We start from the raw sequence: 19005 nt of genomic DNA on the forward strand, positions 1-19005 counted from the left end.
TTATGATATAATTGGTTATTCACGATTGGCATATTTGATTTATTGGTAAGCCCTAGCAAAGTGCATTGAGTGTGCCGGGGCCTGTAAATCAAATGCTACTAGTGGGCTTCCAGCACTGGTAATGCCACCCACATGAGTAGCCCTGTAAATGTATCTCAGACCTGCCACTGCAGTGTTTTCGCGGACAGTTGTAAACTGCTATGTTGCCCAGGCAAGTGCATCCACTTGCCAAGACCCAACCTTCCCTTTGCGTAAATGTGAGGCACCCCTATGGTAGGCCCAAGGTACCAAAAAATCAAATAGGGAATGGATCACTTGACCTGAATAACCAGGGTTTGCGTAATTCGTTCAGTGTACCGATAAAAAACCCTCATTCACGTTAACAGGTAGGTAAAAGCAGTATATCTTGATTCTCCGCTCTGTTGTTAACAACGTGACAGCATCATCATGGGGTTAGTTATGTGCTTCCTCCACCCGGAGGTTGACCAACTGGTTATTTCAGTAGTGATCTAGAGATAAGTGATTGTGTTGAGGTGAAGTGAAGTGTTGTAAAAAGTTAAAAATCTCGTATATCCAGAACGTACTTTTAATCAGACTGGTTTCGAGATAGTTAAAAAGTTTTGACGTGCACAAGGAGACTAATTATGGTCTCATGCACTGTATAGTGTCCGTAAAAAGGTCGACATGTTTCAGCGCTTCGGTTTGCCCCTGGGGGTCAAGTGGGCTTTCTTCAGGACCTAGAGAGTGAGGGGAGACAGTTTGTTGTGGGGGTCTCCTGTGAGAAGGGGGGAAAAAGAAAGTTTCTTAATCCACCCGGTGTTGGTCCAATTGGAACCTTGAATCCCTGGTTGCAGGCTTGAACGGGTACTTAGGCGGCCGTATCTGCTCTGTGGCAGTGAGGCACGACTTGTGCTGGCTCTTCCTCTAGTAACCCGGTTGTGTGGTACCCCCATGAGCAGGGTACAGTGTATGTGAAAGGTAGGACATGTACTGGTGTGTGTGACATGTCCTGATAGTGAAATACTGTGCATTTTGTTTTTCCCTATTGGGAAAGACGATCTGTGCCATAGGCTATCATGAGAGTTGCTTTGTAACATCTTACAAGTATAACTTTCCCTAGGGATAAGATAGAGAAATTGAGTTTAGGCTCTATGAACTCATAATTTATTATCACACCTTTTGGTAAAAGTGATTTTTAAATAAAGTGTTTGAAAATGCCACTTTAAGAAAGTGGGCATTTTCTTACTTTACCATCCGTCCTGTGTGATTATGACTGTTTGTGTATTCAGCGTCTGGTGTTGGAGTGACAGGAGCTGGGGATGTGCATTCATGCTAGAAAGTCACTGGGGGGTGAGGTGTCCCCTGCCTTTCCTGGGTGATTCATCGCTGGCCTGAATAGAACTGGTCTGCATTTAGAGTGGTGGGAGGAGTTTCACTTGCACGTGAATAGGCAGTGCCTCTTTTTCACAATGCTGTCTCCGCCCCCTGTGGTCATGTTGCACCAGAGAGGACAGGACTGTTTTGGACTGGGTTCAGAGACCCTAACAGCAAAGAGAACAATACCAAAATAAGTTATAAATAAGAGACCGAAAACCCCAAGACCGTAGATTACTTCAAGAAACAAGAGGACCCTGCCAAGTAGAACGGAAGAACTGTGTGAATAGCGTTGCCTTTTTTGTGTAAGGTGTGGGTTGGCCGGCAGTTGCTGCTTCTGTCTGTGGTGGAGGAAAAGGACTGACTCTTTTTGCCCCCCTTTGGTATCCTGCTTGTGAAGAATCTCCAAGGACTTGTGTGTGCTTGCCTCCTGTTGGAAGTCTCAGGAATTCAAAAGACTTCAGGAAAGATCCTTGCTGGATCAAACGTAACCCACCTGAAAGGAGGGCTGGGTTCTGTATGAGGAGCACTTCCCCTGATTTGTGTGGGGTGGGATGGACTGCGCGTTCTGCTCCTGGCTGGGGCGGAGCAAGAACTGGACCGTTCTTTCCTCAATTTGCAAAAACAGCACGTTGGGAGGGCGGTGTCCTTCACCCTTTCATTTTTAAAGCCCAGCGTGTGTTTAAGCTCCTTTTTGGTGGGGCCCCAGCAAGTGCTGTTGGCAAGTGCAAGGCGAGCGTTATGTTGCCTGAAGGGTGCTCCCTCCTTCTTTGATCCATTGAATAAAAAAGAGGCATGGTGCCAATACAGTAAAGAACGCGTAGTGAGCGCTTTGGGTCCGGCTGCCGAGCCCGAGGCGTGGGCTCACTCTACAAATGCGGCGGGTGCAGAGGAGTGAAGTTGTGCCTGGGGAAGAAGCTGCAGTGCTGAAAGTAGCCTGACGTGACCCCAGCAGGTTGCCCTTGCAACGAGGGAGCCGCAGAGAAAGACCGCCCCGCCATTCGCAGTGAAGAACAGTTGCCGTAGCAGCTGGGTGATGCTGACCAGGGAGCGGAGGAGCTCTGCTGGTGTCCTGCTGAGGGGGTAGGGCAGGAGAGAAACGCCGCACCCACCCTTCTTGGGGAGGGGAGAACCGGGTGAGGTCTCCTAGTGCCATCCATGATGTGGGCCCTTCCTACCCTGGGAGCCTGGGGTAAGAGGTAAGCGGAACACTCCAGCAAGCCACCGGAGGCTGGTGTTGAGACTGCAGGGGAACAGCATGCGCCTGTAGCTGCACCGCAAGGTCACGGGCAGCCAGCTGCTTGTGAGGGAGGAGGTATCCCCACATTTGCTCCATACTTCTAGTCCCTTCTGCATAAAGCAGCAGCCCGCACGATCGCGGGCATTTGCTGCACTACATACCTTTGGGGGGCACGTGAGAAGTTGCCTCAGAGAGCAGGACGTGTGGTGCTCCTTGACGGAAGTCCCATTACTGCTCAGGCTGTTTGTGGCAGTACCCTGCAAGAGAAGCGTAGAAGTGCTGTCTGCTGGGTATACAGATGGGCTATGAGGTGCACCACGATAATGGTTTCGCAACGTTTTCAGGACAAGTGCAGCCTAGGAGTATTTACCTTAGTGCACTGTGATGTTTATGACCATTGCTTTATGGCAAGGTGAATACTGGGTTATGTGATCTGTGTTCTAATGTGCTTTACATACGATACAAAGTGATCTGTGACCTATGTTATGTTTATGAAGTAATCTGTGCAAGTTACAAGAGTTACCGTAGTGCAGTACTGGTCTTGTAATGATAAAGACCTAATTGGGAAAGTGATTCATGTTAACTGTGGTGTATGTTTTTTTATAATAGAAAGGGTATTTTTATATAACCTTGTGTGGAGTTTTATGTGGCACACAAATGATAATGTGTGAAAATCAGTTTCAACACATATATATTGTCTGCTGCAGTGGCATGGGCAGGGCAGGGTGGTGCAGACGCACCGCGAGGCATGAGTTTTGGGGGCAGCCACCCGCTTTTACCTGCGGCCGTTGCAGATCGGCAAACGCAGGAATCTGCAGTATCCCCCCGCTCTTACATGCTGTAAATGAAGGGACCCTCATGGGCAGCACAAGGGCTTGCTACGCCACTGGTCTGCTGTCACACAAGCAGTGTTTTGTTTTGCTTTGATCCTATTAAAATCTTTATTTCCATCACTTCATTAATACCAGAATTACAAAAAGGTGCATCATTTGTACTTTCATGTTGCTACTTTTCGAGATAGTTATATAGTTAACTTACAAGTATTTAAATGTAGTTGTGGTAGAAAACATTTGACATGTTAAGGGTTGTCCTTCTTTCACACTCTCTATACTGAAGAAATATTGGCATTTGATTTAAAACATTTCTTTATCTAGCAGTCAGAGAAAAGAAAATTTAACATCTGTATACATTTTAAAATATTAAGCAATTTGTCAGACGACTAGTGACATTTGACTTCTGTTTATGGATGCAAAGCAAATGCAAAACAAGGTAAAAACAAAAGTTGAAGTCCTGGTTATGTGCTTATTCTTTCTTCTGGTGCAAGGTTATTTTGGAGATGCTGCAACACCTCCCTCACCGCTACTTTCAGCTCCCCTGCTCCCTGTGTTTTTAACGGGATTGTAATAGCCTTATTGCCCTTACTGTAGGGCAGTATTGGCTTTTAATTACCATCCTCTCATAGGTTTCCTTCTGTGGCTCAAGACCATAATTACAGAAAGGGCAATTAACAGCCGTTGGCCAATAATGCTTGAGTATATCCAACCCATAATTAGGGTCTGATTGTAGTATGCTCGTAGAAATAATGGTAGACAAATTGTATAATAAATAAAATACAATGCGTTTATTCCAGTTACAGGACCCATGACAGCTTCATGCATAAACAAGGCAAGAAGTGCCAGCAGGTCCAAACATTCTAGAACTCACTAAACAGTGACATAGATACGGTTCTATATTAAAGAGACATATAGATATAATACACACACCACATATCCCCTTTTTATACAATGTATAAGAAAGCATCCTAATATAATGTAATTCACATAACATAATCCCTAAAGCGAACAGGAGCTGTTCTAATCCTACTACTGTTCCTCTACACACCATCTCCATCCCCTCCTGAGACATAGCTCCTTCCAGTTTGCACACCAGAACTGGAAGCAACCGATATACAATCTCCTTGACCTAAGGCTGCAGTATTGGAAGTTTCTATTGGTGCAAAGTTTGCCTTGGTGGAAACGGAACGTGTCAAATCACCAACACCATACCAACTGTCATTCACAGAACCATGAGCCACTTTGCCAACACTCTTTCATCTTTTCACAAATTGTCAGCCTGTTCTTTATTCACTTTAACCCCTTCAGTGCCCCGCCCTTTCCCCCTCCTGTGCCGGGCCTTTCATTAGCGGGCGGGGTCCATGACGAGATAGTCTCGTCATGGGCACAGCGCAACCGTGCTCCATGACGAGACTATCTCGTCATGGGCATAGAAGAGGCTAACAAGAGCATTTTTGTTCCACCATCCTCTGTCCTGTAACAAAACAGCCATGCGTGATACTCTCAAGACCTTGACAGCAATAGAAAATCTAGATTGGCCTTTGGTAACCTTAACAGGTTTTTTGATCAAGACCCAATCTCCTGGACCTAATTCTTTCTCTTTGACATGCATACGTTGATCATAATCATGTTTGTAAACAGCCTGTTTAGCTCTCACCCTCTCTAATTTTGCCTAAATCAAGATCACAAGATTGTGTGACTCAATCTAATAGCCATCCTGTATTCAACTAGGAGATAGGGTTTCTTCCTCTCAAAAGAATATAAGGAGAAATGCCAGTGATTCTGTGAGGAGTGAGATTGTAATTCCAGACTTTTTGATGTAGAAAACTTGCAACTTCCAAACCATTGGTCACAGCAGTCTGCACACCTTCCTTCAGCATACGATTTGCCCACTCAACAAGTCCATTAGATGCTGGGCTAGATAAAGGCACAAGAAAGTGTTTAACATCAACTTTTTTTCAAAAATGAATTTACTTCCTCTAACACAAAATGTGACCCATTGTCCGTAACCACCTCCTTAGTAGTCCCTTCAATGCAAAATAAACGCTCCAAAAATAAAATAACAGCGTTAGAGTCTGCATTTTTAACAAAAGCGAAGTACACCCATTTTGAAAAATAATCAATAGCAACAATAAGATTTTTTTTGTCTTCACCAAAAACAGAAAATGGTCCATCAAAATCCAATCCAATTTTTTGCCATGCACCACTGGGCCACTCTACAGGACATAAAGGCGCAGTGGAAGTTTTCCAATGCTTGTCCCAACACAGGCACTGAACACAGTTTTCAACATAAAGCCTAACTTGACTATCAATACTTGGCCACCAATACATAAGTTTGATCTTGTTAACAGTAGCGGTTATGCCTAAATGTCCCTCTCAATCAACTTGGAGGAACACATTTGTCTTGTCGAATTAAAATGTCATTAGAAACAGATAACTCAGAGGCCACCTGAGCAAAATATCTCTCCTCAATAGACCAACTTCTGTCAGAAGGCCAGCCTTTAACCAGGATTTTTATTAACATTCTTCAGACATTTATCCATTTCACAATTCTCAAACCAATCTTCCTGCGTGATCCTCGAATATTGCACGAAATCATCCACAGAAAACACCTATTCGAAATCTATTTTTTTTTTCAATCATGTCATCATCACATTACAGTGGAAGGCGCGAGAGACAATCAGCCCGTACATTTTTCCTTCCAGGTAAATATTTGATATCAAAATTAAACTCTTGAAGTCTCGCTAGTAATCTGATCTATCTAGATGAAGCTTTGTTGGAAGAACTGTCTCCTAACATGTAAATTAATGGTTTATGGTCTGTATAAAGCTGAAATTTAGTGCCCCAAATGTACATTTTAAATTTTTCAACAGACTAGGAACATGCTAAGGCCTCCCTTTCAATAGTACTATAGTTCAGCTCATCTTCATTAAGCATACGGGGCTTCTACCCACTTGGACATTCATTTGGGGTTATACGTGAAGAAAGATGAGGCAGCCCCACAAGGGGAAGATTAGAACGCACTACACTGCCCAGAAAACCATGCGAATAGCCACGCCCACTTGGGACGGCATTTGGAACATAAATTGTGCTCAGAAATAGTGATTTTATCGTCTTCAAACAATTCCACTGAAGAAGGGACTTTGAAAATCCTGAAACGCGTCTGGCAAAAAGAGGAATCACTGAAGCCTGTACCTGAATAGCTGCCTGCTTGCAAGTTGTGAAATAAAGACGAGTGCGATTCAGCTTCTTGTGGCTTCACTCCTTTGGGGCTTTCCTGTATGATGGATGTGTGTAAATCAGTGTATAGGAAATGTTACATAAGACCTCGAGGACTGCGGGATATAAGAGTCACATGCCATCCATACTGGTAGGTAGTATATGTTAAGAGTGCTTAGTCTGGAGAAGCACAAACTAAACATTTAAAATGTAACTCAATGGTCAATTTCTATCCAAATTAACACTTTTTAGCAATATTAGGATAATAAGACTGTGGAAAACTATAATTTCCAACTTATACCTGCAGTTTGCATACAGCACATTTATGTAAGATCATGGCTCACTGTGCTATATTAGGATTGTAATGTATGAACTACAAGTAACAAAAGGATCTCAAAAGCAATGTATGGGAAAATTAGTAATCCACTGAGCTTTCTCCATAAAATAAAATTCTGTAATCTGCAGTGTACATGTTCTTTGCAGCAGGCCTATTAATCCTCTTCACTGCTCTATGGTGAGTCAAAGCTGCCACTGTACAAAACTCCATCTCGCTCCAGCAGGTATATTAGTCACCAGAGTTAGCCTGACATTTTTATTGCTGTGTGGAAGCTGCTGGAGACACAAGGAACTCTGCAGCTGAGGCTTTTAAACCCATGAGATATTTCAAAGCACAGTGCCCCCTGAGCCTGGTGCAGTTGCACCAGTCACTCCGCGCTCAAGCCAGGGCTGGGGGGGGAAGGGCAATAGGCAGGTGATAACAGAGAGCACGTGGGCACTATCACCATTCGCACCCATCTGCTTAACCTCACCTAATGCAGGCAGATGCACCCCTTTTGTCCCTCTCTACTTTATAGTCTCACTTAACATAAAAGGCAACAAAAAGTAGTTCTGAGAACTCTGGTTGGTTGAGTCTAATCTCTTCATTGCATGCAGGATTTAATGACTGTTGCTTTTGAGATCTGTACAGATTAGTTGGGCAATAATAAGCACCTCAAATTATTTTCTGAATGTTGATCTTCCTGCAGTGCTCCGGGCTGTAATATTCCAAATGTGGGGGCAAAGGAGCAAGGGATCTGCTTCCAGCACAAACCTTCCTTGAAAAGTAAAGGTATCTGGAGGCACCCTTCTGAGTAGTCATATGTGAGTGGGTTGCGCATTCAGGGAGATCTCTGCTATAAAAATCCTAATACCAGTGGGAACCTTGAAGTCCACCTACCAGACTAGTATACTTGGTGGAGAGAGAGAAGCAAGCACTTGAGTCCTGCTCAGAACAACACAGCCGGTTAGGTGAGGACCTGCTTTGTTTCGAAGCCTCTGGAAATGTGCCATCTGGCTTCCATGAAAGCGAAGGTAAACAACATTAGCATGTTTAGATGAATGCACGCATATCCGCTACTAATTTTGAATTTATTAAAAGCAAGCAATGGTATTTGGAAATCCTCATTGTGTCATCACATTAGCCCTAACTCGAGTGGTAGAACAGCGACTGTGTATGCAGAACTTAATCAACAGAACAATAGAGTAATTAAAAAAATATATGATACAGTGAAAGAATACTTATGTGATTCTAATATATATAATAAAGAGGTTGTAGTTGAGATTCATAACGGAAAACGAAAAAGAAATCGCATAAAGGTGGTTTTTGTAGGTGCACACAAGATCTGTTCCCTCGCAGTGTCACTGACTCCCACCTACATCTTTCTAGCATATGGCTACAAATAGCTTCATATATCCTTTGCTAGCACACACAAATCCAATACAGTTCTACAGCATTTGTGGAGGGTTGCTTTTACGATGGGAATGCCCTTGCATGGTGAATAGGAGTATACCACTTCTCTGAGTGCCCAACTGTTTTTGCAGCTGGTGACAGAGAGCTATCCCTGACAATTAATGTGAGTTCCAGAACCTGTTTTTTTAATGTGGAGTGGGCACTCGGGGCGAGTCTTCGTAGCAGGCATTTGTTTACTATCCATGTGCTTGGTATGTCACCTAAAGTGGTGGTTTCGGTGTACCCTGTTTTCGTTAAACTTTAGTATGGCCAGACCCTTTTCCCCTCTGTCAGATGAGAGCTATGTCTACTGACTCCTCTTGTGTAAACTTGTTTTATGTATATGAACCCCAGACCTTTCACTTAGATTCCATGTGCATGTTGAGTGCCTGTATGGTTAATAGATGTGTGACGTGTGATAGGACTTTGTGTGTTTGAGAGCCTGCGTACTATGACTAATCAGATCAGGTTTGAATGGCCCCTGATTTAGCATATCACTAGATGGAGGATGGATACAGATTCTCGATACAGTGGGGAAAGTGTATTGCTTGCATTTCTGTGGTTTGTAGGTGGAGATCCAGACACTATGGTGATGGAAGATGAAAGCATGTCTGCATCAGGACCTTATTACTAAGGAGGGGGCTACTGATAAATAATTCCTGAGTCCTGCCATCAGTAGTTGGTAGGGGGTGGGACTACAGTTTGTTGGTCTTTTCTAAGACACTTCTAGGCGGGGCCTGCCCTTCTGTCTGCCCCTGTTGACAGCTCCGAGAAGGCTGATGACAGCCAAGTGCAGAGATCTCATACTCTATTGTGCCATTGATTTAGATACTTCTGCTTGGAGCCAGCACCATTGGTACTAGCTGTGGGAGCCATCACCTTGCACAAAGGCTGAATCTGAGCATTAGCAAGATAAACACTTTTGAAAGAGAACATCCCACATCCGTTCTGAAGCCTTAGACAGTCGATCAGTTTTCGCTGTCTAGAAAATGAATATAAAAGTGGGAACAAACTACACTACTTTGCTCCAGTTCCAAACACTTTTTGACTAAGGAGGAGAATGCTCAGCAGGGCACATGAAGGGCTGCTGTGTGACCAGGGATAGTGTCTGCATGACGGCGAGTCTCCCAGAGGTGAGGGGACATCTACAGCTTTTCCAGCAAGAAACACCGGGCTGTCCAAGTACCTAGAAGCCTGCCTACTTATAGAGGGAAAGAGTGCATATTGCCCTGCAGGAGGCGAGACTGTATAGGACAGAAACCTAGGGTGTTCCCTGTATGTGGAACATCAAGAGCTAGCGGGGAAATGACAGTAAGTGAAGTTGGTACTCGCCAGTGTGTGAGGGATCCACAAACTCTATGCTGTTCCTGCTTTTAGCAGCATAAGAAGTTATGCAACAACTGGTCATTGTGCTGCCTGTCGACCCTGAAGGCCTGGTGCTGTGCCCATATGCAGTATGCTGCTCTATGGACTTGGTGACCATAACAAAGACAAGTGCCCTACTGCATCAGCCTTGGAGGCTACAACTGACAAAAATGGGTATCCACATTCTCTGCCCCTGAAGCTGCATCTGCCAAAGATGAAGGTCTGTCTGTACTAGGGGCCGTGACTACAGACGAGCACACTGTTGAACCCCAGTGGTTCAGGGAGGCATGAGACCTCTGTCCTCGATCCCCAGTCACTGATGTCTATACCATTGATACACCATGCTGTTTTAACAGGTAATGCCGTGCTTGGCTCTTATGAACTGGTAGACTGTTCCTAATATGCACAAAGAGGAAATTTGGTGCTGGAACACTAAACCTTTCCAGTTGGAACTTGTTGGGGCTAAAGTCTATTTAACTTATCTGCTAGCTGAAATGTTATCTGGACCTCTGCCAACTCTATGCATATACCCAGCTCTTTGTCGAGGTTATGCTAGATGGGGGGCCTTACACGAGAGATAGAGGAAGCCAGCACCATAGAGTAAAATCTGTATTTCACTAGACCTTGTAGTGAGATTGAAACCCAGTATCTGAAACTTTGAAGTGTGTAGTATTTTATTTTGTTGTATGATTAAAGTATTTTAACTAAAGGATCCGCACTGGGTTGGACATTATATTACGGTTTGTTGGTGGACTGCTCAGTTCTGAACCCTTGAGTAGACGGTACCTGGTCACACACTCTGCCGTGAATCAAGTGCAGAAAGAGTGTACTTGGCCCTGTTGGTGAAGCTCTATTAGGATGGATCCCAGGACACCAGTAGCAAATGACCCCAAACACAGTGGTTGTGGCCCAGTAGGTCCTTTTCTCCAGATCGGGTGTGACAATTGCATTGCACCATTGTGACTTTTGTGATGTGGAATAGTAGCTCGTTATGGTTTGCGCTGCACGCAGACCTCGCTGCTTCAGATGCAGCTTCTCCAGGCCTGGAAGGGGCTTCACTTCGGAGGTCTGCAGCCCTGTTAAACGCACTTGCCCAGTTGTCTCTCCTACTTAACACCACAGAGCTTTCCACCCAATGCATACCAGATGCATTGACTTTTCGAGTGCTTGTGTATTTAACTGGTTAAAATTTTCACTTGAGATATCTACAACTATATAGTGTAGGTAAGAAGCAGGAATGGATCTCTATCTATAATAAATGGTCCTTAGTGAAGTTGTATGTTTATTATTCATAATATGTGAGTATTACCTTTGTAATTTCTTGCCATTCTATTTCTCTCCATATCTTCTGATAAATATTTTAAGCATGAAAAGAATAATTAAACTTGTGTGAAGTGGGATTGTATAGACCTTTCTTCTCAGACTGTCAGGCCTGCAGACATGCTCATTGCCGCAGTCAGTAGTGAGAAGGACATGTCTTTACTATCATAGTCATAGGCACCAACATTGCATGCTTGTGCTAGTTAAGCTTAAGTTAAAATGACATTTTTGACCCAGCAAACAGCAGGGTCCACATTACATTGCATTCTTAATCTGTGATAACATTTTCTTTTTTTTCTGTTTAGGTACTTGTTTGTATTGCAGCTCCGACAAGACATTCTTTCAGGAAAGTAAGAATTCTTTTGTTATATTTTGTGTCGTGTTAAATGTATGTATACTATACATGCTTGTAACGAAAACATTGTTAATGAGCTTTCTTCTACGGAGCTCTTTTTCCAATGTTTATTTTTATGACGGTGTGGAGATTGAGGCGTTTTATATTCCAAACAAATGTTGATGCAGGCAAGCAATTGTGGGGCTTGAGTAAATTCATCCGTTACTACTCCTAAATTAGATTCATGAGAATAGGTTCGAGGGGGGGGGGGAGAGGGGTGAGTGTATGATGTTCCACCAGGCTAAAAAATGTACTCTGTAATAAATAGTTGGGTTTATGTTCATTCAGTCTGTTAGATTTCACTTTTACATGAACGCACAAAAACACACACACACACTCCCCTCTCATCTCTGTCGGGAAGACCTTAAAAATGTGAAAAATATGGTGTTTTTAGTACTCTTAACAACTTGTACTGTTCCTTACCACCATCCCCATCCTTGCTGTATTTCCATGAGCTATACCAGCGTGATTGTTGGTAAAAGTTCAACCCCTACTCCCCAACTTTTCTGACAAACCTACTGTGGTGTATGGGAGTAAGCCCCCTCCAGAATGAAGACCATTGACAGGAGGGTGAACTTCTCATGTTTCTTTATTAGCTTATTTCTATACTCGAGGGGAGAGCCGGCTGCTCGCCTTCGTGCCGCGATCCTAATGGCCGTCCGCGTCACGTCATTCCCACAATGCATTGCGGTGAGCCATGTGACGTCAAGAGGCTAGACCGCGCTGCTACAGCTACCACCCCTGATTAGATTTTGTAGACTGAATCCAGCGCACCCAGCTCTTTTCATTTGCGTGGTTGCGCAATGCAAAAAAATACATATATTCACTTACCTTGCCGCCGGTTCCACGTATCTGCTCCTGCTCTCCTCGTGGGACTTGAGGAACAGGAAGCCAGGTAGAACATCCAGGCTCACCTGACTAATCACAATGCTGCACTGCAGCGTTGTGATTGGTTTTGAGCTCCCTGGTTCGACGTTTAACCAGGGAATGAAGGCCTGGGTGTGTTCTCCATGCAGGCTGTAATGCAGCCTGCATGGAAAACAGGGTAAGTGCACATGACTGTTTTGGGCTGCCCGACCAAATGGTCATTGCACACTTAGGAATGGGCAAACCACTCCTCCCCTGCCCTGCTCTGGGAGCAGAGCAGCCCTGCCCACCCGCCTCCCCCTCAGAGGAAACATAAAATGATAATAACTCAAAATTAATATAATTTTCTATTTCCTTTACTTTGCACTGCTTAAAAGCAGAGGGGCAACGCTCCTCCGCCATACCTTCTCATCCCCCACCTCTTACTTTGTACCACTTCTCATGCCTTCTAGTTTTCTACAATGCTTGCTTACCTCCCCATTGTCAACTGACTGTTTGCCCTCGCATTATTTCCTCTCATCCTTTGCCCTACACCTCACTCTGCAGTATTAATCTGCCATTACCATTGCCTTGGTCTCTCCCCCTAGACCTCACCCTTAGCTCTGCAGATGCCATCCTCTTCTCCACATCACAACCATCACTCAAACTGTTTTCCTACACCTGTCCCGAGGGTTCTGCGTTTTCATCATTCCTTATCCCTTCTTCTCAGTCCTAGTCCTCATCTCCATTTCACAACTAAACATACCTGTACACCTCTTCCTAAATCCCTGCCCTCACCCTGACTGCTTTGATTTCTCTCTTAGAGACCCCTTCACCTCAGCTACCAGTCAATATTGCTGTCTCCGTCCCAAAAATTAGTAATCTATCCCCACCTACAGTATCTTTGCACAAAGCCTGTGCACCTGTCATACACTCACGTAAGACCAGTCCACAGCCATCTTCTTCATGCCCAACCCTCCAGCCAGTCTCTTGAACCTCACCATACTGCTTTCCCAACAATTTTCTCCCAAATACTTCTTACTCACCCTACATCTTTCTTTCTAATTATTCTTCTCCTAAATAAACTCTTGATCACCTCCACCCGCTGCCTCTTTCGTCCAACACCTTTTCCACTCACTGTCCCTTATCAGAATCTAGACCATCCCACCACTTTGACCTTCATTACCACTCGTTTCCAATTCTCCCCACTCTTTCTTCTACACTTCTTTCTCTCACTTCACTTCATATCACATCACCACACTGCACCAAATATATAGCCCACACATTATCACAAGGGTACTAAAGAAATAAAAAACAATATCAAGTAGCACCATACTACATCAACCTTTGACATGACTTTCTTATTATCACCCTCCTTAATGCCTCTAAGACTACCTCCCGCTGCTCCCCTAACACCACTTAATATCCCCTTCCATATAACCACTTGATCACCAGCGTATCTGACCACACCTTTCAACAGCAGCTTACACTACACTGTACTCTCTACATCTCACCACACATTTTACGCCACCCTATGATAGGATAACACTCCAACCACCATTTTACTGGCAGTTCCAGACCTTTTTGTTGTGGTCTCCCTCACTGTGCTCCTCTCTGTTGTGGAATGCTCACCCCTTGTGGCTTCTGGCGTGTGTGCATTCCACAACAGAACCCAGAACTCTAGGTTTTGAATATGTGAAGCAGTTGTTTTTACTTGCCTCCCTGTTGGCTGCTGTGCAGTCCCTGTTGTCAATAAAGCTTTCCTGCTGGTACTCACCTGCGTTTCCTGCGTCTTACTACATTTGTGTGGTGAGGATCGACAGTGGACTGCAAGACCCACTAAGACCTTCACATTGTACCACAACACAAACTTGTACATTACTCAACCCAAGTCTTGATGCCACACAACCCATTATATACCACACTGTATCAAACTACATCAGTGCGCACATTGATGTACTCCAATGTATTCATCTCCGCTATAGGGCTCAAGTCGAATCTCAAGCACTAAACCTCACCACACCAAAAAAGTAGGAGAAATTGGAGTCTTCATAAAGTTCACTTGGACAAAGGTAATGGTTGAAAGGCATGCGTTGCATCAATCTAACAATCTTCTAGAATAACTCCACAACATGTTACTTAAACACCAGTATAAATGTAGGACACCGTATCACAGTGCAAGCTTGTACCGCTTCAGGCAGCCCTAATAAAGTCTTCATATTTCACAACACGCCTCCAAACAACAAGAACAGCATATCCACCTCTTCACGTAAGCAATTTCAACAAACTCACCACATGATATCACCTATTTAGATTACATCGCCCAAATCACTCTCACATGAGCACACACACATTACATTATAATTTCCTGTTCTACACAAACCATTGATATGTGTTTGGGTTCAGAGGAACATCAGTGAGCACAGTCACTGTGCCCCGAAACCCTGATGGACCTACCAGTAACATTCATTCTAAGACTAGATCAAACGTGATGGCACAATGTGAGCATAACTTACAATAACGACTGTTATTATGTTTGGGGAGAAGGTTGCAAGTTGCAACACTCCTACTTCTGGAACAATCTGCTTTGGGGCTATCCACACACCTACACAGTGTAATATAGCTACAGTTTACTCGTTGTACAAATAAAAACCCTCCATATTTAATATTGACGCTCACATAGTGGCAGTTGCCTTGACACAAGCACCTCAGAAGCAGTATTAAGAGTCTGCCAGGACCTTGGCCAAATAAAATAAGCATTGTCGAAAACCCAAAATATATTTTTTAATGGACAAGCTAACATTGCAGAAGTAGTACCCATCACTGAAAAGGACTACTTATTATGCGGATGTACACATTATGCAGGAGCAGAACACCATCAGTCCAATTTATGTAAACCAATGGCTGACATGGGCTGAAGCTGTATCCCTGGCTGTCTATTATGATGGACAGACGCGAAATGTGAACGACTCTATAGCAGAGTAATTGATGAAGCGGCAGATTGAACGTCCTTGTACGTAACTATGTACAGAATATATATTTTGTATTAAAAATACAATGTCTTGACTAACGCCAGACTTCAAAAAGAAACAAAAGTGTATGCTTTAAAAAATTTCAACTTCTTGTTGGCTCTGCTTTTCCTTGCAAGTTTTCTCATGCCTGTAATTTTGGAGGGAAATTGCTGGGGGTCAATTGCTAGCATTGGCGATGCTTCCTCCTGTTTTTCTGCTAGGGTGCACTGCTTTCTAGTTTGGTTTTCAGGTGTGTTTAGTACACCTTTTCCTTGTTTGCTTAGTGCCCATCATGAGACACCGTGAGCCTTCTTCAATATGCTGTGCCTTACTAACGTCCGAAGTAAAACGATAAAGAAATGTTAGGTTACATCTGGATAAGGTTAGGGTTTAATAGGACATCTGATTTAAAGGAATTATACTGCAAACCATTCGGTATGGTAATTGGCAACTGTGTTTTTTAGTTTTGATCATGTTTATCCTAAATTGTTAGTGCCTTTGTTATTCTAACACCAAGACGCAACACACACCGTCCTTCAATGGAACCAGGGCCGGCTTTAGCGTTGGTGGCGCATGGTGCGACAATCAAGTTTGGCACCTCCTCGGATTCTCTCACTACCACTGGGAAAAAGTGTCCCTCATCTCTGCAATCATAAGTTATTGCTTAACATAGTGCTTCCCCTGAGGTCGGCGCCCCCTCCACAGGTCCGCTCCCAGTGCGGCCGCACCAGTCGCACTGCCCTAAAGCCAGCCTTGAACGGAACACAGTAAGACAGAATTCTGCACATCCATCCAACGCAGCCCATACATGCCATTACCTCGATGTTCTATACATCTGCTTTGCAGTGGGCTTGTATGTGGATCCAAGCGACTGTATGTCACCCATCTCCGGTTTCACCTCACTGACGCAAAATTCACTGAACCTTTCACCTAACCGATACATATTTCAGTTTCATGTGCATCTAGGCCACTGCACATCTGACTCACGTCTATGAGGGAAACCTGTGAAGCGTTTAGAATATGTCCTAAAAGCTCTGCGATGCCATGCCAGGGGCAGAATGTCATACATATGCAAAATAACCTGATCAGCAATTAGTGTAGTTCATTTGCATGTGAAATTTGATTACTTGAACATTTGGATAATTATTGTGTTATGTAATCATGTGCTTATTGAATATGTTAAAACTGCTTGTTTGACTGATTAGGCTACATTTACATTGAAGAGAAGATGAGCATTATTAGCCCAATACTTACATTGGCCACTTAATGTTTATTATGCTATATGTAAAGGATGCAAAAGTCGGTGTAGAGAATTAGCAATAATTATATTTTGGCTTCCTATTGATTCAAGTCAGTCATTCAATTAAATTATGGAAAATAATTAATGTCTCTGATATGTGTCGCATGAGATATGAACTATGTGGTGTTGTCAAAGCCAAATATGTAATGTTGGGTGCGAAGTGTATTCAGTTATCAGTTCAGTTGTGGCTAAATATTTATCATTGGTCTTTGTGCATTGCTGAATTGAAAGACTGGATCATAACCCCTCACTAGTCCATTGCATTATCAATTTGCTTCAGAATTGGTAAAACGGACTGTTTAACACATATCCGCATATATATTTAATGTTATTAGGATATTGATATACAAATGTTGAGGCCAAAAGACATTAGAGACCGGCATTTCTATATCCCCAACAATCTATGAAAGGTTACTTTAACTGCGGTTATGTAATAGAACACATTTCATACAGAACAATCCTACATTGACTATATTGATATTGAAAAATGTTATATAGTGCGAAAGACATCTTGGTGCTGAGTCTGCTATACAAGAAAGTGAGTGGAGAGAACTAAACCTTGCTCACCAGGAAGGCCTATGCCTGATCAACACGAATAGGAAAATAGCTATGCTTTCAGATGTTTCCCTGAAACTGGAAAGGTTAGACTGCGCTCTAAGCTGGTAGGATAGGCTATTCCACAGTTGGGATGTATTGCGGATAAAGCTCACACCTCCTCAGTTCTTTCTTCTGAATTTGAAGACATTAACTGTCCTAGATTCCACTGAGTGTAAGGTTCTTCCGGGTGTATACTTAAATGGGTTTCTTTTCAAGTGAACAGGACCTTTACAATACAAGGTTTTATGTGCCAAACATAGGGCTTTGAACATCACTCTTTTACTCACAGGGAGCCTGTGGAGTTCAAGTAAGGCTTCGGAGACTGGCTTAAACTTGGGGATTTTCTACAGCAAATGTGCTGCTACCTTTTGTAGGCCTTGGAGATTCTTAAGAGAGCACTGGTGGATGCCTAAATATAAGGACTATTGAGTCCAGGACTAAGGCAGTGACCCCTGATTTCTGCAGTTGGTATGCTGTAAGGGGAGAACTTTCTTTAAGGTTTGCAGCAGAAAATAGTAAGAGGAAGTAGGTTTGTTAATTTGTGCATTAAAAGAGATTTGAATCAAAAATCACTCCCAAATTCCTGACCGAAAACACAGGGATAGGAGGAAGGCCAAGCATCTGAGGGCCGCCAAGAATGATCACAGAAAGTAGTGTCCTTGCCGAACAGAAGGACCTCGGTTTTTCCGAGTGCAACATAAGACTGTTGTAACTCATCCAATTTATGACTACACCTATACAGTTGTTGAAGCGGTGTACAGTCTCCTCAACACCATTGGAGATGCACACAGTAATTTGTGTTTCATAGGCAAAGGCCACAGGGGCCAGACCCAAAACAATGAATCAACCTTGTCAGAGGAGCCACATAAGTATTAAAAGGTGTGGGGCTGAATGATGAACCCAGGGGGACACCACATGGCAATGAAAAAGGCTTGGATACAAAGGCCCCAGGGCAACTGATTGCTCTCTTTCTCAGAGAAAAGAGTGAAACAAATCTGGAGTCGGACCTCCAATTCCGATTTTCACCAAGCGTCCCAGCATAATCGCATGGTTCACGGTGTCAAAGGCTGACGATAGATCCAACATGATTATTGCTGCCTTCCCACCGTTGTCAAGAATTCTTCTCAGCTCCTCTGTCGCTACTACCAGCGCTGAATCGTAACTTTGGTAAGGTCTAAACCCAAATTGTGCGGAGTCTAAGATTTCATTCTCCTCTAGCTATTTAGAGAGAGGGATGTTCATGTATTGTATTCAGAAATGTTGCTGGAAAGGGCAAACAAGATATGGGACCATAGTTCTTTACTACTTTAGAGTCTAGTGACGTTTCCTTTCAGTAATGGGAGAATTAAAGCCTTATTCATTTCAATAGGGAACTCTCCTGAGTCAATAATAGTATTCGGTAGCATAGTAAGAGGAGGGGCAATTATTCCTGCTAAGTCATGAGCAATATTAGAAGGATCAGAAAATGGGTTTTTAAGAGCTTTGGTTTCTCTTTCGCCTTGTGCCCCTTAGCATCCTTAATGGTTAGATATTGGTGTCATAAAGATTGCCCTAAGGGCTCCGCTTCGTGCCTTGTTGTACTGGCGGAGGCTTTGGGTAACCCTAGAGTTGAGCCACTATGTTGCTGCACCACTAGATGTTATAAATGCAGATATATTCCACAAAGTAGCATGGTTGCTCTCAATTAAGAATTAGCTAGGTGTACGAGGTTATGGAAAACTTTTAAACCAACCTGCCT

The 19005-nt window shown here is 43.5% G+C and overlaps 1 protein-coding gene across 1 annotated transcript in view; it reads left to right on the forward strand.

Annotated features, from left to right (window-relative positions):
• Positions 1 to 19005, forward strand: part of EPB41L4B (erythrocyte membrane protein band 4.1 like 4B) — a 729970-nt gene that overhangs the window by 438619 nt on the left and 272346 nt on the right. Inside the window, exon 5 of the mRNA XM_085606843.1 lies at positions 11425 to 11469. Within this exon, the coding sequence (XP_085462969.1) occupies positions 11425 to 11469 (45 nt within the window). The remainder of the gene's footprint in view (positions 1 to 11424; positions 11470 to 19005) is intronic.

The sequence above is a fragment of the Triturus cristatus genome, chromosome 5_2 (assembly GCF_964204655.1).
Source record: "Triturus cristatus chromosome 5_2, aTriCri1.1, whole genome shotgun sequence".
NCBI classification, from domain to species: domain Eukaryota; kingdom Metazoa; phylum Chordata; class Amphibia; order Caudata; family Salamandridae; genus Triturus; species Triturus cristatus.